At 36.3% G+C, this 26,722-nt stretch overlaps 1 protein-coding gene and 1 pseudogene across 1 annotated transcript; both read right to left on the reverse strand.

The window, feature by feature from the left end:
• Positions 1-1,031: 1,031 nt before the first annotated feature.
• Mrpl17 (mitochondrial ribosomal protein L17) lies at positions 1,032-2,516 on the reverse strand. Its single transcript, XM_015477582.1, has 3 exons — positions 2,292-2,516; positions 1,937-2,005; positions 1,032-1,606 (listed from the first exon to the last, which is right to left on the reverse strand). Exons 1-3 carry the CDS (start codon positions 2,463-2,465, stop codon positions 1,319-1,321), a joined length of 531 nt encoding a protein of 176 aa, XP_015333068.1. The 5' UTR covers positions 2,466-2,516; the 3' UTR covers positions 1,032-1,318.
• Positions 2,517-18,095: 15,579 nt separating this feature from the next.
• Positions 18,096-18,683, reverse strand: LOC107133859 (annotated as a pseudogene).
• Between the last annotated feature and the right edge of the window lie 8,039 nt (positions 18,684-26,722).

A 26,722-nucleotide genomic window follows, 5' to 3' on the forward strand; every position in this document is an offset into this window, starting at 1 on the left:
ATTTGAAAAATGTTTTGCAGGTCTATTAAGGGCACTCAAAAGATAAGAACTTTTGGCACTACTGTGAAGGACAAGCAGAGTAGTGGGAAAGAGATGGAAAGCTCTGTTGGGTAGTTGTGACAAAATAGGAGTAGAACAGTACTGTCACTGAAGCTTAAGTCTAGTTGCTAAGCCAGTGACCCCTGCAACCTTATGTATACCATCTCAGAAAATGGAGGGGTTCAGTGGGCCAAATATACCCTGAAGCTACACCCTAAAATAAAATCTCTTTTTCCCACTCTACTAGGGATGTTGTAACTACCAGGCCCTGTTATCAATCGTTCAGGCCAAGGGTGATGGCTTTTCAAGGCTCTCTACCAATCTAGTCCAGTCTGAGTCTAAGGAGGTGGCAGGCTGCTGGGCTATGCCTGACTTCACTGTAAATAGCGGACAAAATAAAGAAGTCCCTGTTTCTCACATATCCTGGCCATTCTGAAACCGGATTTCCCATCTCAGTTCTCACAGAGGCCCAGTTTTGACAACAATGAAAACTTCCAGGAAATTCCCAGCAGGTTTAACGTTCTAATGCGTCTCTCACTTAAACCTTCTCCTTTACCCCTTCCTACACCAAGAGGAAGGAGCTTATACTGATCTTCAACATTCTCTGTTGGATGTCTCTACCCCTTTTGTCAGGGTCGTACGATGTTGGCATTCTTTTAGGTCCTTCTCCAAAACCCATTTAGTGTTGAGGAGAAAACATGAGGCTATTGTGTGACCTGGCCTTGAAAAGTTCCCCTAAAAGTTCCTATGGTACTAGTTTTTTTTTTTTTTTAAAGAAGTTTTACTTATAGGTGCTCATTCTACCTCATCCATCAGGAAGCAAACTTTCTCCGAGAAATCTGAAGTAGGTGAGGTGTGCGTAGGAAGGAGTGGCGGTGGTGGGTTTGGTCCCTGTGCTAGATGTTGAAACACAATCATCTCAGGAATCCAGCTTGGAATTACATGTCCCCATCTAAATTAGTATTAAGAAAAACAAAACTGTACCAACCAACTACAATCCAGAAACATTATCCATGATTTATTATCCTAGATGATTGACCATTTTAGTTATTATTTTCTAGAAATCCTAGAGAAAGACAAAAAGATCAATTTACATATATTCATGTAAAGAATTTTATATACTGTGCAAAGAGAGGGCCATATGGCTCTCCAGAAGGTTCTGGGCCCCATTAAGACTGCCCATTTTACAATTCAAGTTTCAGTTCTTCTCAGACATTAAAAGAGCTCCAAAGGCCTGTGATCAAGGCACTGAAAAGAGTCACAGACCTTCCTGCTCCAGTTAGATCCTTGGTGGTTGAGCTGTGTGGGAGCTACTGAGGCTTGCTTCCTGGTTCTGGTGGAGGTCCTGTCGCAGACCCTGCAGCAACTGGTTTAGGAGTGTAAGATTGCTGTCTCTGCGAGGCAAAGGCAGGGGTGGGAGGCAGTTCCCTTTATATTCTATCACTGCCATCTTGGCCCGATCCTGTTGACTGCTGTTTGGGATCCGCAGCATTCTTGTGTAGCCCCCATTCTGATCTTGGAACCGAGGGGCCAGTACTTGAAACAGCTTTGGAATCAAGTCCTTTTCCTAGAGAGAGTGAGTTTACCCAAAGACAGCAAAGTCAGGCATAACTGTAGAGACATTTAACTTTTCTACTATTCCTAAAGGTACTGGATAAATCTACGCACATAGATCTTCTCCACTCTCTGATCTAGTAAAGTCAGTTTTAAACCAGTTGTACAGATGCACGTATGCATGAAGTTCAGCTAACTTAAACACGGTTCTAAATTTAATTCACGTAACACTGTCCCATAAGTGACTGACTTAAACTTACACACACCCGGTCTTCCTTCTTGCAGTGATCCCTCCCCCACGGTGAGCAGAGTGAGAACTGGGCTGCCGACCAAGTGCACTCACCGTGAGCCAGAAGTCAGCCATGCGCATAGCTCGTTCGTTGGTGTCTCCCAGCTTTCCATAGTCGATGAGCTGTGAGGACAAAACATCATGCATCCAACCCGAGCAAGAAATGAGGGGCCCATCTTATTCTTCTCAAGCCGGACCTCGATCCATTTACTCCACTGACAAAGCAACTAATTGAAGCCGCTCTTAAATCCACAGCTCTCACCCATTTGAGGCGAGGAAGGACTGAGCTCGGCTCAGAGTACTAGGGGATCAGAGTTTGGGAAGGAATTGCCGGGAGTGGGGGTGGGATCCCACTCCCTTCCCAAACCCTCGGGCCAGAACGCGCGGCGAACGGCGCTCCGTGCCTCACCTTCTCAGCGTAGCCCCTCATCTCGTCCACACGCGCCCATGACGCCTCGATTCGTTCGTGTCGCACTAGTCCAGTGAGCAAGTTCCGCAAAAGGTGGATGCGGGACTCTGGGCCGAGGCCCAGGCGGCGAAATACGCGGCCATGGGAGATAGCGGCCGATACAGACAGCCGCATTTTCACCCTTCTCCCCGCCCCTTGGAGGCCGGAACTGGTAACTCCCAAGGCGAAAGCAGGAGGAGGTGATTTCAGGCTACGCATGCGCTGTGGGTCGGAGCGTGGTGGACGTGTTTGCGCATGAGTATCAGCGCCTGCCTCGTTGGCAGTGTGAAGAGGGCGGAGAAGGAGAAGGGGTGGGAACCTTTTCCGGACGGGGTGAGCTGGGCGGGTTTCTGGCGCAGCTAGCGCTTCATAGAGGGCCAGGGAGCCAGCGCCCCCTAGCGAGGCTATTAGGCCATTGGGTCTCCAGAGCTGCGTCAGCCTCCTGAGACGTTCCTAGCGATGCTGCTCAGCTCCCTGAGTATCTGCTGCGTTGGCGCCTGCGGGCTGCGGCNACAGGAGAAGGGACAGAAACCCAAACTTGGGCTTTCCAGAAGGATCCTCAGAGGTGTCTTTTTCGGGGATAGTGAGCCCTGAAAGGAAAGGTGGAGCACTGGGGGATGAAATTGGTCAAATTATATTATGTGCATGTACAAAGAGGTAACAATGAATCCCACCGTTATGTATGATTATAATGTACCAATAAAAATTTTAAAAAGAAAACTTTTAATTTTAATTTTGATAAAAGTTTCATACAAAGAAAGAAATATACAAATAGGAAAAGTTGTATATATATATGGGTGTATTGGCAGAGGTTTATACAAATCACAATCACTTGATAATAAATTCCAGAATTTAGAATACCATTCATAATCTTGTTTCTTTGAGAACAATTCTGTCAACTTTCAATTGTTTCCACAATTAAAAAATTTTACTAAGATCTTTTCATCAGAAAATGCATCATAAATTTCTTTGGTAAAAACTCGTGAACATTTTCTTCAAAAGTCAGACAATGAACATTGACACTTGAGTTATTTGGTTGTTTCTTTTCTTTCTTTTTTTCCTTTTTTTTTTGTGTGTGGGGGGAAAGGATGTAGTACTGGGGATAGATCCTAGTGTCACTTTACTATTGAGCTACATCCCCATCCCTTTTTATTTATTTTTTGAAAATTTGAGACGAGGGTCTTACTAAATTGCCCAGGCTGGCCTCAAACTTGTGATCTTCCTGTGTCAGCATGCATCACTGTGTTCAGCTTGATCCACAGTTTTAAAAGTCTCCTCTTGGTGAAAACAATTGAAGCATCAGACATTGTCCTTTTGAGTTTTACTGGCAATTTAAGACCATAATTTCTTGCTGCCGCATCCGGCTAACGGAGCCGAGTCCGGCGAGGGACGGCGGGGTTAAAAATACACAGGACACCAAGGTTCTTCATCCAGGAGGGAGCGTGTGCGCGCTTTATTGCCAAATTTGTTCCCCTTATATATCTTTTTAACAGCTGCGGGAAATTACTCAAAAGTGAGGAGGGGAGAGTAATAACTGCGTCCTTGGGTTACCATCACGTTCACCGTCCCCTATCAGGAGGCTCGAACAGGTCAAGATGTTCCCGAGAGACACATATGTGCGAGGCAGATAAACAGGGAACCGCAAGCCTGCGTCATGGCCTTGTGAGCTGGCCACATTGACATGCATAACAAAGAACTGGGGGTTGAGTCCCCAGGGGCCAGGGCGGGCCTACTATCAGCATCTTGCCTCTTCTGGTAATCTTCAAAATTTGATTCTTCTTTCTCTGTCATTGTCTTCATATTTCATTATCGCAGTTGCTTTCTCCACAGTTTTTGTGGGCTGATAGTCAACAATTTTCAACCTTGATATTTTATTGAATGTTGTTCAAGGCTTATTCTGGCTGTTTGCAGATATTTATTTATGTGTCTGATTAACCTCATCTGAAAAGTGATGTTAAATAATAATAAAAAAAAACATTGGAAAAGATAAATCCCATACAACTAAGCAACTAAGTTGTTTTAAGTCTACTGTTTTAAAAGCAGGAATCTGATATCATGAAATGCACCTCAGGTGAACTTGAAAAGTGATAAACTCTTCTGAATTTACTATCAAAAGTAACATTTATGGCAGTAAATTATCTATAAGTTATACAAAGGGCATTCTGTTCTTACCTTCCAACTCTTGTTACTTACTAGCAGTTTGTGCATCTAGGGAAGGTGCTCAGAATGGATGTAGATATTCCTGGCTGATCCAGGATTTCAGTAACTCATGAGAGTTGATGTTGAGCTCCTGGTAAAATGTTGGTTGTAACTTTAATGAATCTGGCAGAAATGACGAAAGTGGTTCCAAGCAGTGTTTTGAGAGGCAGCTGAAGATGATCCCATCTTTAGAAACACATTTTGTCCGTAGTCTCTGCTGGGAGAAGGAGGTTGGATGTATGCATAGCACTGCATAGCATCCCTAAATGCCTACATTCTATTCTGTGGCAGCCTTTGTAGTATCTGATGGAATAATGGTAATGTAGGACCAGTTAAAATGAGTTTTTTTTTTTTTTTTACTATTAGAATCACAAGGATATTGAGGATAACAGCAAGACAAAATACATCTCAAAAAGTGAAGCAGGAGGCATCACAATACCGGACTTTAAATTATATTACAGAACTATAGTAACAAAACAGCAAGGTATTGGCACAAAAACAGATACAAAGACCAATGGAAAAGAACAACAGTCAAAGAGACCAAAACACATAAATACAGTTTTATCTCATGCTAGGCAAAGACACCATAAACATATATTGGAGAAAAGGTAACCTCTTCAAAAAATGGTGCTACAAAACCTGGAAATCCATATGTAGTATAGTTATGTAGTATAGCTCTGTAGTATAGTTTTAGGTCTGGAGTACTAATGCCACCAGCTTCATTCTTCTTGCTAAGGATTGCTTTGGCTATTCTGAGCCTCTTATTTTTTCCAGATTAATTTAGATTGCTTTTTTTTTATTTCTATAAGGAATGCCTTTGGAATTTTGATTGGGATTGCATTGACTCTGTATAGTGCTTTTGGAGGTATGATCATTTTGACATTATTAATTCTGCCTATCCAAGAACAAGGTAGATCTTTCCATCTTCTAAGGTCTTCTTTAATTTCTTTCTTTAGCGTGTTGTAGTTTTAATTGTAGAGGACTTTCATCTCTTTCATTAAGTTGATTCCCAAGTATTTTATTTATTTATTTTTTTGAGGCTATTGTAAATGGGGAAGTTTTCCTAGTTTCACTTTTAGCAGATTTGTCAATGATGTACAGAAATGCCTTTGATTTATGGGTGTTGATTTTATATCCAATTACTTTGCTGAATTAATTTATTCCAGGAGATTTCTGGTGGAATGTCTTGGGTCTTCTAGGTATAGAATCATATCATCTGCAAATAGTGATAATTTGAGCTCTTCTTTTCCTATCCGTATCCCTTTAATTTCTTTCATCTGTCTTTTTGCTCTGGCTAGAGTTTCAAGAACTCTGTTAAATAGAAGTGGTGACAGAGGGCATCCCTTTCTTGTTCCAATTTTTAGAGGGAATGCTTTCAATTTTTCTCCATTTAGAATGTTGTTGGCCTGGGGCTTAGCATAGATTGCCTTTACAATGTTCAGGTATGTTCCTTTAATCCCTAGCTTTTCAAGCATTTTGAACATGAAGGGATGCTATATTTTATCAAATGCTTTCTCAGCATATATTGAGATGATCATATGATTTTTAACTGAGTCTATTGATGTGATGAATTACATTTATTGATTTCTCTATGTTGAACCAAACTTGCATTCCTGGGATGGACCCTACTTGATAGTGATGCACTATATTTTTGATATGTTTTCATATTCAATTTACCAGGATTTTATTGAGAATTTTTGCATCTATATTCATTAGAGATATTGGTCTGAAGTTTTCTTTCTTTAATGTGTCTTTATCTGGTTTTGGAATCAGGGTGATATTGACCTCTCAATAATATCCCTAAATGTTAATGGCTTAAACTCACCAATCAAAAGACATATAGGCTTTTTGTATTTCATGAAATAGTTTGAGAGGTATTGGTGTTTGTTCTTCTTTAAAGGTCCTGTAGAACTCAGTTGTGTATCCATCCGGTCCTGGGCTTTTCTTGGTTGGTAGACTTCTGATGGCATCCTCTATTTCTTTGCTTGAAATTGATCTGTTTAAATTGTGTATATCATCCTGATTTAGTTTAGACATATCACATGCCTCTAGAAATTTGTTGATGTCTTTGATATTTTCTATTTTATTGGAGTACAAATTTTCAAAATAATTTCTAATTATCTTCTGTAGTATCCATCGTAATAGTTCCTTTTTCATCATGTGTATTTGTAATTTGAGTTTTCTCTCTCCTTTTCTTTGTTAGCAAGGCTAATGTTTTATTAATTTTATTTTTTTAAAAGAAGCAACTTTTTGTTTGGTCAATTTTTCATTTTTGTTGTTGTTGTTTCAATTTCATTGATTTCAGCTCTAATTTTAATTATTTCCTGTCTCCTACTGCTTTTGGAGTTGATTTGTTCTCTTTCTAGGGCTTTGAGATGTAATGTTAGGTCATTTATTTGTGACTTTTTTTCTTTGAAGGAATGAACTCCATTCAGTGAACTTTCCTCTTAGCACTGCCTTCATAGTGTCCCAGAGATTTTGATATGTTTTATTGGATATCTTATGAAATCCATTGTTCATTCAATAGCATATTATTTAGTCTCCAGGTGTTGGAGTAGCTTTTATTTCTTATTTTATCATTGATTCTAATTTCCTTCCATTGTGTTCTGGTAGAATGCAGGGTAGTATCTCTACTTTTCTGTATTTACTAAGATTTGTTTTGTGGCATAACATATGGTCTATTTTAGAGAAGGATCCATGTGCTGCTGAGAAGAAAGTCTATTCGCTTGTTGATGGATAATATACTCTATATATGTCAGTTAAGTCTAAGTTATTGATTGTATTATTGAGTTATGTAGTTTATTTAGCTTTTGTTTGGTAGATCTATCTAGTGGTGAAAGAGGTGTGTTAAAGTCACCCAGAATTATTGTGTTGTGATCTATTTGACTCTTGAACTTGAGAGAGTTTGATTGATGAACACAGATGCTCCATTGTTTGGAGCATATATATTTATAACAGTTGTGTCTTGTTGATTTTAGGTTACATTAAGCAGTATGAAATGTCCATGTTTTTCCTTTTTGATTAACTTTGGCTTGAAGTCTACTTTATTTGATATGAAGATGGAAACCCCTGCTTGCTTACATAGGCCATGTGATTGATATATTTTATCCCAACCTTTCATCTTCAGTCTGTGGGCATCTTTTCCTATGAGATGAATCTCTTGAAGGTGGCATATTGTTGGGTCTTTTTTTTCTAATCCAATATACTAGCCTATGTCTTTTGATTGGTGAGTTTAAGCCATTAACATTTAGGGTTATTATTGAGATATGATTTGTATTACTGGTCATTTTTGTTTATTTTTGGTATTTAGCTTGACTTGGTTTCTCCTTTGGTTGGCTTTTCTTTTATTGTAGTTATTCCCTTTGTAGATTTTCATTGTTGTATTGCATTTCCTCCTTGTGGAATATTTTGCCAAGAATGTTCTGTAGTGCAGGTTTTCTTGCTGTAAATTCTTTTAGCTTTTGTTTATCATGGAAGGTTTTTATTTCATTGTCAAATTTGAAGCTTAATTTTGTTGGATATAAGATTTTTAGTTGGCATCCATTATCTTTTAGAGCTTGATATATGTTGTTCTAGGATCTCCTAGCTTTGAGAGTCTGGGTTGAAAAATCTGCTGAGATCCAAATTGGTCTTCCCTTATAGGTAATCTAATTTTTCTCTCTTGTGGCCTTTAAAATTCTATCCTTATTATGTATTTCATTATAATGTGTCTTGGTGTAGATCTGTTGTAATTTTGTACATTTGTTATCCTGTAGGCCTCTTGTACTTGATTTTCCAATTTATTCTTCAAGCTTGGGAAATTTTCTGATATTATTTTATTGAAGAAATTGTGCATTCCTTTGGTTTAAATCTCTGAACCTTCCTCTATCCCAATAACTCTTAAATTTGGTCTTTTGATGGTATCCCATAATTCTTGGATGTTCTGTTCATGGTTTCTTATCAGCCTCACTGTGAGATCAACTTTATTTTCAAGATTGTATATTTTGTCTTTATTGCCTGAAGAGGTTCTTTCTGTCTTCCAAGTGGTCTAGTCTATTGGTGATGCTATCTATTGAGTTTTTTAATTGGTTTATTGTTTCTTTCATTTTGTGGATTTCTGTTGTTGTTTTTTTTCCCAGTATCTCTTCCTTTTTCTTGAAGTAATCACCTGCAACCTGTATTTGCTTTCTTATCTCTTTGTTGGTGTGACTGATGGTCGCCTGAATTTGTTCTTTTATCTCTTTGTTGGAGTGATCGATTTTTGCCTGTATCTGCTCACTTACATCGTTCTTTAATTCCCAAATTATTTTAGTTATGTATAGTCTGAACTCCTTCTCTGACATTTAACCTACTTCACTATTTATGGATTCTATTGTTGTAGTGTCTTGGTTTGTTTGGGGCACTTTCCTCCCTTGTGTTTTTATGATGTCTGTTTTGGTGATGTCTTACCAGGTCCTTATTGTTGTCCCTAAAAGAAGCGGTGATATCCCAGTTTCATGGTGGTGGCAGCCTTAAGCCTATATGTTTCCTGTTGTTGGGCTGTGGAGCCAAGCTTTGGTGAATAAGGAACCCCAGAGAGGGTTCATTAGTTAAAAAATGACAAGTAAAAGTCTTCCTTTCTTGCAGTGTAGATCTGAGGTATTACAGCTTCTGCCCTATTGCCTTATAGAGTGCCTACAGGTTACCAATACCTTACTTTTAAGGGAGAGATCAATATTATAGCAGCCATATATCAGTTAGATTCAATTTTTACATTTACAGTTTTGTCACTATATACAGAAATGATAAGTTCCATTATCTTCAACCATATACTTCAGAGGTTTGTGTAATGGTTTACAGTTTCTGGTAGTGGAAGAGGGACTGGGGGCTGGCTGAGATGTTTATAAGGTAGGATGTGAGAATATGGAGGTATTATATTATATGACTAGTGAGAGGAAATCATGGGAAGTTGGCTGTTAGTAGGAGAAACAAGAGATAGGCAATCCTATGCAAGACTCTCTGTTACCTCAGCAATAGGATAACTGAGCACACCTAGTAGAGAAACCTCTGGTTCAGCCAGGCCACAGGGACCTTGGTGATGTCTTACCAGGTTCTTATTGTTGTCCCTAAAAGAAGCAGTGATATCCCAGTTTTGTGGCGGTGGCAGCCTTAAGCCTGTATGTTTCCTGTTGTTGGGCTATGAAGCCAAGCTTTGGTGAATAAGGAACTCCAGCACGGGTTCATTAGTTAAAGAACGACAAGTAAAAGTCTTCTAGCCAGAGTGAAAAATGAATATGTATTTATAATATCCAAACCTTGACCATAACTAATAAAAACATATGTAACAATAAATTCCACCATTGTATACAACTGTAAGGCACCAGGTAAAAAAAATTAAAAATAATAATAAAATAAAATTAAAAAGCTAATGAAAGAACTTTATATTATGGAAATTTTATCTCAATAAAACTATTTTAAAGGGTAAGGCTAATGAAAGCATTTCTCCCAGGAACTGAATAAATGTTCATGATTAATTTACCTCCAATATATGTATAAGTTGTCTTTTTTCTTATATAAAACATTAAAATGGAAACAAACAAAATTTTCTTTTCCTAATTCCTGAAATCAATATGTAGCTGACACCTAAGTGAGTGAAAATGTTTTTTCTCATTACAAAATGGATGAGACCTACATAGGTAGGCTTAGTGTTTGCAAGTATGGTTATCCAGCCCTAAGTAACAGAATTAAAGATTTCTCTATTAGACACAGAGGTCATACTAGTAAAAGGATTTTGCAAGATCAGATGACATTAAATTATTAAACTATATCTTAAGGGAAAGGACATCTGTAACCCTAAAAGTTAAATGTTGTGTTTACATCCCTGACATTTCTGGCAATGTGACAAATATCCTTAAAGATTTACATGCTCAGATAGAAGCCATGTCCTCAGCAACTTTGTCATGGAAACAATATCTTATCTCCTAGTTCTTGGTACTTTCCTGGTGGAAAACATTGTTAGTCTTGGTCTTTGCCATCATACTCATTGGCATATTCCTGTGCTATGGCATTTATTGCTGCATCAATATGGTTCCAGTACTAATGAATTCTTGTTTCTCTTATAGACCACCTATCCCTCGAATGGCCCTCCAGCCTAATACTGCTCAATTGGACTTTTATCATGGACCACTCCATAGACCCGATTTTAAAGGGGGACTCCAAACTTCTTGCCCCACATCGTCCCTTTTCAGCCTGAAGAAGCCAGAAAGATCTTCTTCGCTCCCCTTCCTTACAGCAGTAAGGAGTTCCCAACTTAGAGGGGGGAATGAAGCCAGATTTAAAGTTAGGTAGTCAGTGTAGTTAGGTGAATCGGGTCTAATATCGAGTGAAATCTAAAATGGAGGCCATGCTGGCAATGATTCCAGGAAACGCAGGACAACTCATGGAATGTTAATGAAGTCCCGAAAAGGCCCTAGGCCAAAGTCCACCTCAAAGAAATGTTAATGAACAGCCCCCAGCAAAAAGGTGCTGACTCAGAAGTCCTTCCTGACCAGATTACTTCTTTGGCCCACCTGTGTCCCACCCCTCGGGCCTTCCCACCTACATTCCATCACTGAAAGAACTATAAAAAGGGGAGACAATATCCCTTCCACGGATTCCACCTCTTGGGTCCCCTTCTTCCTCTGGGAGAAGTCTTTTCTGCTGTCCTTTAATAAACTTCTAATTTCTACTCTGAAAAAAAAAATGGATGAGAATGAACAATAGGCACACAAGACAGAAGATTATATTTCCCAGCACTATTTTATACATCTTGAATATGCTAAGATACATTAGATAGATAGATGAGAGTACATGATCTTGCCATGAACTTGTCATATGGATGGAAGTAGCATCACCTTCAATATTTCCTACTAATAATCTCCCTGATTTTCTTACCACTTTCCCTTAGGAATAGTGCATTTGTTGGTCTGTTTACAATTGTCAAACTAAAAAGAAATAAAGTCATTAAGCAAAAAGTATTCTTGTACTCCTTACAATATATTCAATTTTAGTATATTCCATCATGAGGAAAAATACCATTTCTAATGCTACATTTTATTTTATCAAAAATTTTTTTCCTTTTATTGATGGACCTTTATTCTATTCTATTTATTTATTTATTTCTATGTGGTGCTGAGGATTGAACCCAGTGCCTCACATATGCAAGGCAAGTACTCTACCATTGAGCCACAACCCCAGCCCCACATTTTATTCTGAACAACAATTATGTATGAGCAGGGAAAAGGAAGATTAACAGACACTGATATTTATTTTTACTTTTAAAATTTATTAGGGCATTACAGTTATACCTAATATTGGGGTTCATTTTGATATAATCATAAAATCATAGACTATAATTTGCTCAATTTCAGTAACCACTACTTCCCCTTTTCCCTCCCTCATTCTCTTTCCTCTACTTGTCTTCCTTCTATTTATTTACAATTTTTTAAAATTAATGCTTTAAAAATATATGACAATACTATGGTATATTCATACATATACACAGGATAATTTGGTCAATTTTATTCCACCATTCCTTCCTTTTCCTGTCTCTTATCCCTACTCATCCATCCTCCTTTCCCCAACTATCCTTTTCTGCTATTCTGCTGATCTCTCTTCTATCAGACACCAATATTTTTATTGTTTCTTGATTTGACCTCTGAATTTTTTACTCAGAATTTGTGTCACTGTAATCAAAAGACCAGATTAAAAAAAACAAAAACAAAAACAACAACAAACAAACAAACAAAAACATAGAGGAGGAAAATTCATTTTGGTTCACAATTTCAGAGGTCAGGGCTGGGAGTGTAGCTCAGTGGTAGAGTGCTTGCCTAGCACATGTGAGGCATTGGGTTTGATCCTCAGCACTACATAAAAATAAACAAATAAAGGCATTGTGTCTATCAACAGCTAAAAAAATTTTTTAAAAAGATAATTTCAGAGTTCAGTCCATAAGACAGCCAACTCCATACCTCTGGGTCCAAGGTCAGGCAGAAAAGCATGGCTGAGAAGTATGTCAGAGGAAAGCACATCAGGTCATGGCAACAAGAAAACAGAGAGAACTCTGCTCACTAGGGACAAAATATAAGTCCCCAAGCCATACCCCCAGTGACCCACTTTAATCCACATCTGTAGATTAATCCACTGCTTAGGTTAAAGCTCCCGCAATCTGATCAGTTCATCACTAAGCATTCTTGCATTATCTCACACAGGGGCTTTGGGGGCACACTGCATATCCAAATAATAACACGTAAAATTCAAGATGGACAAGAAAAAGTTGTTTCTTTTTAAAAATAAGGATCAACCAATAGAAAATAAAATAAGGGTCAATGTGAAAGGGGATACAGGGAAGAAGGACAAAAAATGCTTCTACTATAAATATGTTCTTGGGCAAATCAATTTTGTAAAAGAGACATAGGGAACTTGAGGGCCTGGAAGTAATTATCATAAAAGCATATACAAATGTGTACCTACTAGAAAATCATTGTGTACTTTCGGGGGTTGGCATACCTCAGCTTAAATTAGATTTTAAAATTTTAGTGACTTCCTGCTTCTTTTTAAGACAAGTCCCCAAATCCCTGAAATGATTTATATGGCATGCATATTGTGGTTCATGCCTTACTCCAGGATTAATGTTTATGACTTTCTTTTCACTCTTCTCCAACTACAACGACCTTTTCTCCAGTATAGAAATGCTCTCATGTTCTTTTTCTTCTGGATCTTCAAATATGCTATTTCTTTCATTTAGAACACTCCTCTACTTTTTTGATCTGGATAACTCTTATTAACTTCAGTTCCCAGCTTAGACATCACTTATTTAGAGAATTCTTCCTTGACTTACTAGGCTAGTTTAAATTTCATCTATTATATATTTCTACAAAAGCCTATACTATCCCTTTCTAAGTATATAAAATGAACTCTACTTATCTGCTTAATGTTTAACTCCTCATTAGATTGTACACCTTATAAAGATAGTTTTCCAGTGAATTTCTAATGGCTAGTCCAGTGCTCAGCACATAATAAATTTCAATATATACTTACCAAATGAATGAAAGAAACAGATGGTAGGAGTGGAGGTGCAGACTTGATATTCATTACTCAGCTACAATGGAATTTAAATGCATTTGTTCTCTTTATGAACAGAATTTCTTTTCACTTTTTTCCACAGGGATCTCCCTCAGTTTCCTTAACTGCACAATAATTCAGGTGTTGTAACATGGATGTCACAGACACCCAAAGCGGTCAAAGAATAAAATTCAGAAGATCCATGAACTTGAATGAGAAAAAAAAATGCTCCTATTATGGAAATGTGACATCTTCTTCAACTTGTATTTGGGCAGCAAACAACAACAGTAGTAGTAATTTTTCTCTACCAGTAGAAATTATAGTTATTTTTGTATCACATTATAGTTGGTATAAATACCTCAAAATATCATTAGTGTTTATCACTACTTTGAAAATTTATATTATTTATTAGACCCCCACCAGATCTTGTTATTAAATGTACTAATAAAACAGCACATATTATTGATGCACAAATTTGGAGATTTTAAAAGATATTTTTATATAAATATAATCAGTTTTTAAAAATTTTATTCAATGCATTTTAAAACATTATTTTCAGAATAGAATTTGTTAGTGTTGGTCAAAAGGCACCAAAAGATTAAGAACCCTTAGACTGGATGAGCAGCAAGGTTCCTTCCAAAAGGTTCTAATTTATATCTGTTATCTCCTCCAATGGTACCCCTTATCTGGTTCAAGTGTTCTAAAATAGTCAAGTAAGAGATTAAGGAAAGAACCAATTCTCACTGGTGAAGAAATACATCAGCTAGGGTGAAAGAAAGAACCCACAGCAAAAGCAAATCAAATGCTTTGCAAAGAATATCATTAGTGACACTTCTGAGTTCAGACTCAAAAGAAGTGAGCCATCGAGATTGTTTTTAATAACTTTGACCCAGTAGTGAAAGGTCATAGAGAAGGGAATGTACTATGCAGAAGTACAGGGGGCTGGGGTGTAGCTCCGTGGGCGATCCCCTGCCTAGCCTGTGGGAGGCACTGGGTTCAACGCTTAGCACCACATAAAAATAAATGAAATAAATGCGTTCTGTCCATCTACGACTACAAAAAAAAAAAAAAAAAAAAGGAAGTACAATTAGTAAGATATTTTGTGTTGAGGAATGATAAAAGTTAGCTAACAAGCAATGCGCCTAATCAAAAATAAATTCCCAATATGTATCTATCAAATAAAATAATAATTATTTTAAATAAACATGAAATTATTGAGAGACCCAGATGAAAGAAATCATTTTTTTAAATTAAGCTTTGCTTCTATAAACTTGTATTGAAATATTTATAAATTCATATTGAAAGAGAAAATAGAACAGCAGAGTGCTAGCTTCAGGGTGGAGGCAAGGGAAAAGAAAATAAAATGCATGAGTCACAGTCCCTCTCTAACCCTGAAGGACCTTATAATTTGAGCAAGAGGCAATTCAGCTCACCAATAGTACAAGGAAATGAAGCAGGGATGGAAAAACATACCACATGAAGAGAGTAAACCAAATTGGAAACTGCTAGTCACCATTTCAAGAGTGAAACATCATCAGAGAGGGTTATGCTGATTCTACCAAACTGTGTCCCTCTAGAGCCCTGGATCACCTCAACTTAATTTTGCATATGAACAGGAGCTTATTTTTTTTTAAATTCAACTACTTAAAAATGTTTCTTATTATCTTTTGAGATTTGTTTTCTTTTTAAAATTTGTTCTTTTTAGATATACATGATAGTAGAGTATATTTTGACATTTTATACATACACAGAGTATAATTTATTTTAATTAGGATACCATTCTTGTGGTTGTACATGACGTGGAGTTTCACTGGCGGTGTATTCATATATGAACATAGGAAGGTTCTGTCCAATTCATTCTACTGTCTTTCCTATTCCCATCCCAACTCCTGCCCTTCATTCCCCTTTGTCAAATCCAACAAACTTCTCTTCTTCCCTCCCCCCCATACCTTTTTGTGTGTTAGCGTCCTCATATCAGAGAGAACATTTGGCCTTTGGTTTTTGGGAGAATGACTTATCTCACTTAGCATGATAATTGCCATTCTGACTGGAGCGAGACGAAATCTCAATGTAGTTTTATTTTGCATTTTTCTAATTGGTAAAGATGTTGAACATTCTTTCATATGTTCATTGACCAATCATATTTCCTCTTCTGTGAAGTGCCTGTTCAGTTCCTTTGCCCATTTGTTGACTAGGTTATTTGTTTTTGGGGTATTAAGTTTTTTTGAGTTCTTTGTATATCCTGGAGATTAATGCTCTGAGGTTCAGGGGACAAAGATTTTCTCCCATTCTGTTGGCTCTCTCTTCACATTCTTCATTGCTTCTTTACTGTAAAGAAGCTTTTCAGATTGATACCATCCCATTTATTGATTCTTGATTTTACTTTTTGTGCCTTGAGAGTCTTGTTGAGGAATTTGTTTCCTATGCCGTCACAATGGAAATGTGGGCTTACATTTTCTTCTAGTAGGCACAGAGTCTCTAATCTAATGCCTAGGTCCTTGATCCACTTTGAGTTGCTTTTTGTGCAGGGTGAGAGATAGGGGTTCAATTCATTCTGCTACATGTGGATTTCCAGTTTTCATAGCACCATTTGTTGAAGAAGCTATCTTTTCTCTAACGTATGTTTATGGTGCCTTTGCCTAGCATGAGATAACTGTAGTTATGTGTGTTTGTCTCTGTGACTTTTGTTCTGTTCCACTGGTCTTTGTAACTGTTTTTGTGCCAGTACCTTGCTGTTTTTGTTACTATAGCTCTGTAGTATAATTTAAAGTCTGGTATTGTGATGCCTCCTGCTTCACTCTTCTCAATAACAATTGCTTTGGCTATTCTGGGCCTCTTTTCCCAAGTGAATTTCATGACTGCTTCTTCTATGCCTATGAGCAGCATCATTGGATTTTAATAGGAATTGCATTAAATCTGTATAGCACTTTTGGTAGTATGGTCATTTTGACATTCCGCTTATATAGGAGCATGGGAGTTCTTTCCAGCTTCTAAGGTCTTCTTCAATTTCTTTCTTTAATGTTCTGTAGTTTTCATTGTAGAGGTCTTTCACCTCTTTTGTTAGATTGATTCCCAAGTATATTTTTTTGAGGCTGTTATGAATGAGATAGTTTTCCTAATTTCTCTTTTAGCTGATTCATTACTGATATATAGGAACATAATTGACTTATGGGTATTAATTTTATATCCTGCTACTTTACTGAATTAATTTATGAGTTATAGAAGTTTTCTGGTGGAGTTTTTTGGGTCTTCTAAATATAGAATCATATCATTAGTAAATAGGGATAATTTGAGTTCTTCTTTTCCTATACATGTCCCTTAAATTTCTCTCTTCTATCTAATTGCTCTGGCTAGAGTTTCTAGGACTATGTTGAATAGAAGTGGTGAAAGAGAGTATCCTTATCTTGTTCCAGTTTTTAGAGGGAATGCTTTCAGTTTTTCTCCATTTAGAATGATGGTGGCCTTGGGTTTAGCTTATATAGCTTTACAATTTTGAAGTATGTTCCTACTATCCCTAGTCTTTCTAGTGTTTTGAATATGAATGGATGCCTTTATTGTCAAATGTTTTTTCTGCATCTATTGAGATAATAATTTTATTGTTGTTGTTAAGTCTATTGATGTGATGAATTACATTTATTAATCTTCATATGCTGAACCAACTTTGCATCCATGGGATGAACCCCACTTGATCATAGTGAACTATCTTTTTAATATATTTTTATATGTAATTTGCCAAGATTTTATTAAGAATTTTGGAATCTATGTTCATCAGGTATATTGATCTGAAATTTTCTTTTCTTGATGTGTTTTTGTCTGGTTTTGGTATCAGGGTGATACTAGTTTCATACAATGAGTTTGGAAGGGTTCCCTCCTTTTTATTTAATGGAATAATTTGAGGAGAATTGGTGTTATTTCTTCTTTGAAGGTCTGGTAGAACTCAGCTGAGAATCTGTCTGGCCCTGGGCTTTTCTTTGTTTGTAGACTCTTTTTTCCCCCCAAACATTGGAATTTGTTTTATTGCATGACATTTGTATAATATAAAGTATGATTGAAAATTGTAAGGCATCATGCAATTATTGATAAGCTAATTATTAACTGTACACTTGAGAGGCAGACATATAATCTAAAATTTAAAAACTAGTTCCAAAAAAGTACATAAATAATTTAATATGATGAGCTTTTAAATATGGTTTAATTTGTAGATTTACATTGTTAAAAAGTGCTTCAAATGTACTGCTGCAAAGTTGCTCTTTATAAATGGTGCTGGGGGTAATGTCAGATTATAAACTTTAAATAGAAAGCAAACATTAGGATATTCAAACTTACTTGAATCAGTTTTCAATTCTCACTCAAATTACTAAGTTGATATAACATTAGTAATCTAAAAAAACATGTATTTTAAATCCAACCAAATTCTATTGAATTCAAGTTATGCATGTCAAGTGATCAAATCTCTGAGTAGACCTGAATGTCAAGACCTGGAGCTGAGGCAGGTTGATGTTGATGTTAATCAATGTACTGTACCATCCAGCGGAAGCCTTCTCCATAACCTTGTCTTTTGGGCACATTTCACATGAAAACTTCTAAATGTCCGGCATTCAGGTCTTTCAAAGATACACTGCCCTTTCCTATTGTCTGAGTATATAAACCAAACATTTCGTTTAACCTTTCTTCACTAATGGCTTCAGGTCTGTCAATCTTATTCCCAAGAATCAGTATAGGCACATTAACAATGGTGTCATCAGTCATTAGTGAATCAAATTCTTCTTTCGATTCTAACAGCCTTTCATGGGCTGTACAATCCTCAAGAAATACAATGCCTTTGACAGCAGGAAGGCAGTTTTTCCATACTCTTCAGGCTTGAACATGTCCACCCGGATCAAAAGTTGTAAAAATCATACACCAGCAATAGTCAATACTTCTGAAGTGGGATGTAATGTTGGGACATGTTGACCAAGTCTGTCATCTTTTAGCATGTTTTTTCCTCATTATCCACTCCAAGAAATACCAATTTACCAGTTTTTTAATATAATCCTAAGAACAGTATAGTACACTGCTGAACTCACTGTAGATCCAATAGAATATGAAGGACATATCCAAATCTTACAGGGTCTGAGACTGGAGTGAATGCAATTCCTTCCCCTACACTTTTTGAGGCTGAATTGCAAAGCACTCTGTTGGTAGGCTTTTGATGGTATCTTCAATTTCAGTGTTTGAAATTAATGTGTTTAAATTGTATATATCCTCCTGATTCAATTTGGGTAGTTCATATGTTTCTAGAAATTTGTTGATATCTTCAAGAATTTCTGTTTTATTGGAGTGTAAACTTTCAAAATAGTTTCTGATTATCAGCTGTATTTCAATAGGGTTTGTTGTGATATTTCCTTTTTCATCATGGATTTTAGTAACTAATTTTTCTCTCTTTATTTTCATTAGCTTGGTGAAGGGTTTATCAATGTTATTTATTTTTTCTAAGAACCAACTTTTTGTTTTGTTGATTTTTTTAAAAAATGTTTTTGTTTCATTTCATTGACTTCAGCTCTGATTTTAATTATTTCCTATCTGCTTTTGGTGTTGATTTGTTCTTCTTTTTCTGGGCTTAAAGATGTAATATTAGGTTATTTATTTGGCAACTTGATATTCTTTTTTGAATGAGCTCAATGCAATGAACTTTTGTCTTAGAACTGTTTTCATAGAGTCCCAGAGATTTTGATATGTTGTGTTGCTATTCTCATTTACCTCTAAGTATTTTTTAAATTTCATACCTGATTTCTTCTGCTATACAGTCATCATTCAGTAGCATATTATTTAGTCTCCAAGTGTTAGATAGCCTCTATTTTTATTCTATCATTGATTTCTAATTTCATTCCATTATGATTTGATAAAATGCAAGGTATTATCTCTATTTTTTTTGTGTGTTTTTTAAGAGTTGCTTTGTGGTCTAAGATGTGGTCTACTTAAGAGAAGGATTCATGTGCTATGGAGAAGAAAGTATATTGAATCATTGATGGTTGAAATGTTCTATATTTGTTAAATCTAAATTATTCATTGTATTTTTTTACATTTTTTTTTACAATTTTTACAAAGTTCTTCAGCTTTTTTTTTTTTTAAAAATATTTTTTAGCTGTAGATGGACACAGTACCTTTATTTAGTTAGCTAATTAATTAATTTTTATGTGGTGCTGAGAATCAAACCCAGTGCTTCACATGTGCTAGGCAAGTACTCTACCATTGAGCTACAACCCCAGCCCATCTTTGGCTTCTTTATTTGGTTTTTGTTTGGAGGATCTATCCAGTGGTGAGATAAGTGTGTTAAAGTCAATGAGTATCATTGAGTTGTGCTCTATTTGATATTTTAAATTGAGAAGTTTTTTTTTTATGTAAGTAGATGCTCCATTGTTTTGGGCATACATATTTATGATTGTTATGTCTTATTGATGTATAATTCCCTTAAGCAGTATGAGATGTCCTTTTTTGTCCTTCTGATTAACTTTGGTTTGAAGTCCACTTTATCTGATATGAGAATAGACACTGTTTGTTTATGAGATCCATGTGAATGAAACGTTTTTTCCATCCTTTCGCCTTTAGTCTGTAGATGTCTTTTCTTAGGAGGCGAGTCTCTTGGAGACAGCAGCATGTTGTTGGATCTTGTTTTTTTTAATCCAATCTTGTAGTCTATGTTTTTTATTTTTGGCGGGGTGGGGGGTACCACGGATTGAATTCAGGGACACTCGACCACAGAGCCATATCCCCAGCCCTATTTTTTTTTTTTTGGTATTTTATTTAGAGACAGAGTCTCATTGAGTTCTTAGTGCCTCACAGTTGCTGAGGCTGACTTTAAACTCGTGATCCTCCTGACTCAGCCTCCCAAGCTGCTGGAATTACAGGTATGTGCCAATGTGCTCAGCTCAGTCTACATTTTTTTATTGATGAATTTAGGCCATTTATATTCAATGTTGTTAATAAGAAATGATTTTATTCCCTGTAATTTTGATTTATTTCTGGTTTTTAATTTTAATTAGTTTCTCCTTTGATTGACTATTCTTATAGTTTAGTTCCTCCCTTTAATGGTTTTCAGCTTTATTTTTTATTTCTTCTTCATAAAAATATTTGGTTGAGTATGTTTTGTAGTGTGGGTTTCTACTTGTGAATTATTTTAACTTTTGTTTATCATGGCAGGTTTTTATTTCATTGTTAATTCTGAAGCTTAATTTTGCAGGTATAGTATTCTTGGCTGGCTTCCATTTTTCTTTAGAGCTGTGTATATATTATTCCAAGACCTCCTAGCTCTGAGAGTCTGGGTTGAACTATCTGCTGAGATCCACATTGATTTTTCTTGAATTGTGATCTGCCATTTCTCTCTGGCAGCCTTTAAAATTCTATTCTTATTCTCTGTGTTCTCTGTGACTTGGTGTGGGCCTGCTGTATTTGGGGTTGTGTAAACCTTCTCTATTTGATTTTCCATTTCATTCTTTTTTTTTCTTTTGGGTATTGGGAATTGAATTCAGGGGCACTCAACCACTGAACAATATCCTCAGTCCCATTTTATATTTTATTTAGAGACAGGTTCTCACTGGGTTGCTTAGTACTTTGCTTTTGCTGAGGCTGGCTTTAAACTCACGATCATCCTGCTTCAGCTTACTGAGCCACTAGGATTACAGGTGTGTGCCATTGCACCTGACCCATTTCATTCCATAGGGGAAATTTGTGAGATATTTCATTGAAAAGATTGTTCATTCCTTTGGTTTGTATTTCTGAGACTTCATATATCCTAACTAATAAATCTTAAATTTGATCTTTTCATATTATCCCATACTTCTTAGGAGTTCTGTTCATGGTCTCTTAACATATTTTCTCCATGATCAATTTTATTTTCTAGATTATATATTTTGTCTTTATTGCTTGAAACTCTATCTTCCAAGTAGCCCAGTCTGTTGGTGATGTTTCCATTGAATTTTTAACTTGGCATATTGATTCCTTCATTTTGAAGATTTCTGCTAATTTTTTTTTCAGAATCTCTGTATCTTTTTTGAAGTGATTATATTACATTAATTAAAATTGTATTAATTTAAAACTTGTCACTTAATGAGTTAACTAAGTGTGTAAAACATTGTGCTCCAGAGATCAGCAGATGATGTGCTACAACATAAAAAAGTGTCAGTCAAAGAATATGTGGATGTTAGAGAAGGAAAAAAAGAGATAAGGAATTAAATATATTAAATATATCCTGGGAGTCTGAAGCAGGACAATCACATGTTCAAGACTAGCCTCAGCAACTTAACAAGGCCCTATACAACTCAGTAAGATCCTGTTTCAAAATAAAAAATAAAAGGGATTATTGATGTGGCTGAGTGGTCAAACATCCTTGGGTTCAATTCCCAGTACCATAAAATAAAGCATAAGAAGGTAGCCATCATGAAAATAGAAGGGAGACCAATAAAATAGAGGAAAGAGATTGAGAAGATGGTATTTTGTCCGTATACCTGGAAGGATGATCATTAAAATGTTTACAGAGGTGGTAAAACTCGTCATTTTAAATATTTTCCCACACTTCTGAATTTTTTCAGTGGATACATTATTTTATTAGAAAAATAACAAAACTTTCAAAAAATCCACTCAAATTTGTTTTTCTTCTATTCAAAATTTGTTAGGTTTTCATTGCAAAGTGGCAATGAAAATATTTCAGGGGCATTTAACTATGTCTGGAGACATTTTTTGGTGGTTATGACTGCTGGAAGTGCTACCAGAATCCAGTGTGTAGAAGCCAGGCATGCTGTAAATATCCTATAATTCACAGGACAGCCCCCTGCTGCCCTCCCAACAAAGAATTATCTGGCCTGCAGTGTTAATAGTGCTAAGGTCGAGGTATCTTGGGACTGTTTATCTCAATAAGGTTTCTTACCACCTTTTGATGGTAAGAGGGGCTGGCAACTTCCATGTAGCTTTAGCTAAAAGTCAGAAATAGGATGGGAAGCCATAGGAAGGTAGCTACAGCAAGAGTGGGAGAAAGAGAAGAGTAAAGAATATTCATAGTTGGCAGGGTCTGATATTTTTATTAAGATCAGTAGTTTCTCCTGAGGCTATGACTCTGTGTCTGTCAACCCTGCATTATAGTTCCCATTTCCTTTCTCTTTGGGACTCCAGAAACTCAGAATAACAAGATGCTAAGGCAAGTCTTTGATAAACTTTATAGATTTAATTTGGTGGATGGAAGGAAAGAATTTTTCTTTGTACCTGTAGGTGTCACCCCAGTACATGGAATGAGGAAATTTTTCTTCTGCTAGGAATATTTCTAGTCTGGAGCACCTAGGACCTTATTTTGGCTCAGTTTAACTTTTACTTCTATGTCAGTATTCCTAAGGAATGCATTTTCAGGATTATCCCTGACCCCACCTTCCTACTCCAGATTCAAAGGCATGCGGAAGAATATCTGTTCTTTTTATGCTTATCAGTTTTACCCCTCTTTTTAAAAATCCACTCCATTTTTGTTTTTTGAATTATCACTGACTAATAAGCGGCTTATCATAGTAGCTATGTCTAATGCTTCTCTCCTCTTGAACTAGGCGGGAGTTCTGGAATGAGTGAAGACTATCAGGGCATCCTGTGTCAGGACAACATGGCTGGGCTTCTGTGTCTCACTCAGTCACTGGATCCACATACACCAGGAGGGCATGACCTTTGGTGAAGAGGCTCTTAGCAAGTGAGGCAGATGTAGAAGATGTGACAGCTGATGAGTGGCTGTTTTCTCTTCTCCTCTTAACTGGAGTTTTCCCCTCCTGCAAGTCCTTCTCTGAAGGAGGATCTGGGGGGCCCATTTCTGTCCTGCCACAGAGGAGCTAATGGGAATCACAGTGTAAACTACCAGATAAACATGATTGTTTTTATATTTCAAAAGGAAAGTACCAAAGATAATTAAGTTATTATGGAGGTTGTTCCCAGGAGAACGTTCTCTGGTTCATGTCTTTTTCAATTTAGAAAAAAAAATGCAAAAAAAAAAAAATGCAAACCCCCTGGATTGCACTAAAAATAATTAGGATTGTGGGACTATTAAATAGCTGCTGTCAAAGAAACGTAAGAAAGTTTTTATTCTGTCTTTCTTCCCCTCATCCCCCACTAGATTACGTGGTTTATTGTTTTAATTCTACTTACTTTTCAAATCCCATTTAGAGAAAATAAAATATAGGCAAAGAAAAAAAAATGAGACAAACTTTTGTCACCACTACTTGGATCAAAATATAGAACTTGGACCTGCTTTTTTTTTTTATAAATTTACAATTGAACATAGCATGTAGGCATAACCACATTTCAGTAATAATGTAAATAACTAATATAATTACTTCTATTAACATGACTTTGTTCTCTGGTGCTAGTACTACCTAACATCAGAACACATGCCATGTGACAGGCATATGTATTATTTCAAGTCTTCCTCACACTTCTGTGAGTTGAAAACATTTTATAGGTGAAAAGCATGAAGTAGAGACAGGTTGATTCATTCAAAGTCAGACAGCTAGTAAATGGTGCAGGCTGTACACCGCACAGCTAAACAATCTAATTTCCAAGTTTGTGCACATAACTACAATTCCAAGTTAGCATTCCCTAAGTCTAACCCTTGACTTATACTTTTCCATCTTAAATTTCTTATTCTTGATTCCTCTCTCCCTTATTCATTTTTACTGGAATAACTTCTTTAATGATTACTTTCATGCAAATCTATGTCTCAGGTTTGCTTCTGAGCAATCTAAGACATTTGTGGCAGTGACCTTGCTAAACCTTTGATTTGTCAGTGTTTAGAATAGCTGTAATTGCTAATAAAGTGCCAAAGAACTTTGATATTCTGAACTGCATCTTGGGCTATTAAGTTATAATCATATTTATTGAGGACTGTATTTTAAAATGTGATTTTTCCCAAGGAGTCCATGTTGAATATTACTTCCAATGAAACTCAGATGACATGATTTCAACCTATGAACATGGTTCTAATCAAATCTTATTCAAAATAAAAAGGTAAGGAACTTAGGAGAGGCAGTATAACAGAATAACTTATGGAATACTTAACTCTGTGTATGGATTATGCTTTAAATACAGCAATTCATTTATTCTTTCCAAAGGGATCATGAGAAACCTATCATTTTATGGTTAGGGCACTTGAGCACTCAATGGTTAAATTAGAAGCCCAAGGTTTCATGGCACTGTTACTATAATGATAGTAATCTTAGTAGTCATCATGACAATATGAGTGATAATATTTCATTTTTCCTTTGCTGCCTTGTCTACTTATGTACCACACCACTAAAATGGAGAGTTGAATAGTTTTTCAGACTTTTTTGAAGAATTGGAATGGAAAGAATTATAGTTCTGAGGTAAGGGAAAAATGAAAATGGTATTTTTTATATGTCTTTCTCTAGAGACCAAAGGAAAAGCATTCTAAAACTTAAGGTGGTCAATTTTTAGACATATCTCATTTCCCTAGACTTTCTGGTATTCATATTCTGTCTTTAAGAAAAGAGACTTGCTTCAGAACTTCTCAGTGCATCTTCATTTAACTCACATTTTCATTTAAAATTCTGATTTTATTGACAAATATAATTGTACATATTTATGGGACACAATGTGATGCTTTGATGTATGTATGTATACATAGTAGAATAAGAAAATCAGGCTAATAAACATGTCCATTATTTCACTGACTTACTTTTTGTGGTGAGAATATTTAAAATTAACCTTAGCAATTTTGAAATGTGCATTATTAATTAGTCATTTTGCTGTCAGTATATCACCAGAATTTATTCCTCTTGTTTAACTAAAACTTCACTCTTAAACTAAAATTCCCCCCTTTTCCCACTCTCCCCTCAGCCTCTGGTAACTACCATTCTACTGTCTACCTTTATGCCTTCTAACTTTTAGAGTCCATATATAAGTGAGTCATCCATATCTTATCCTATGAAATATGTTCAAGAATCCATTGCCCTCCTGACTACATCACTACAGGACTTGTGACTCCTTTCCCATTCTAATTGGAGTATAAACTGACTAGAGATCCCTAAATCTACTGATGTAGTGATTTCCAATTCCTGTTTCTCGGCTACCCATTTCAGTGATTCTGAGACTCATTCTGTTTCCCTTGAGAACTCTATCCTCATTAATCTTATAACTCTTGCCACCTCTAATTTTATGACTTATACCTGAACCTAGTTTCTCTCCTCTTAATGATCTGATCTCCACTGACTTCTTTCCTCCTACTCCACTGTTCCTGAGGTCTCCTTCTCCAGTGATACCCAGCTCACTGACACAGTAATCCCCTTCAATTCTGACCTCACCTAGATTATTTTTTCTACTTCTATCATAGTAAATACCATTCCTACATAGTAATCTCTCTATCCCAGTTAACTTTTTCCCCCAGTTTTTTGTTTTGATCTCTCAAAAAATAACCTCTGAATCTCATTTGGTAACCACACTGCTTAAATACATGAGGAATTATCAAAGACCTTTTTGATTTATACAGAATATTTTTGGCTTAAAAATTAGAAGTAATGTATGTCATATACTTTTTAGTTAAAGGTTTTTATGGATATGTTAAACAAATAGGAAAAGCATTGGGCAAATGTTAGTTGAACATTGAGCCTTTTCCCAGGATGCAGTGATGTGAGAGACAGGCACCCTGCTGTGCGGGGTTTCTGTGCCCATCACCATTTCAATTTTATCCTAGTAGGAGATGCTCCCAACTTTCGCCAAGACTATTTTTCAGAGAACAAAGGGAAAAGCATACTGTTCAGGACACCTATATCCTTTATAATTTTTCTGTTTAAAAGACTTTGAAGACAGGAGTCATTTGACCTGAAGTGGACAATATGCTTTAAACACTTTGAAGGGACAAAAAGGACAGAGTCAGCATTTCTATCTTCTATTTCTGAAGATCTGAGTTGTTGGACTCCTGTTCCCTTGACTGTTTTCCCTGCCTATAGAAGGGTCAAGATTGTATCTGTAAATAGAAGCCAATGGATGCCTTTATGTCCAACATGAAGAAATTTTCTTTATATCAAGATTCCTGTAGATCATCAGTTTTGAGAACTGTGCATAAGTGGTAGATTTGCTGAAGGGTGATTTCCTTCTCCTCTTAAGCATTTGGTTGG

Source organism: Marmota marmota, unplaced genomic scaffold (assembly GCF_001458135.2).
Source record: "Marmota marmota marmota unplaced genomic scaffold, marMar, whole genome shotgun sequence".
Taxonomy (NCBI): domain Eukaryota; kingdom Metazoa; phylum Chordata; class Mammalia; order Rodentia; family Sciuridae; genus Marmota; species Marmota marmota.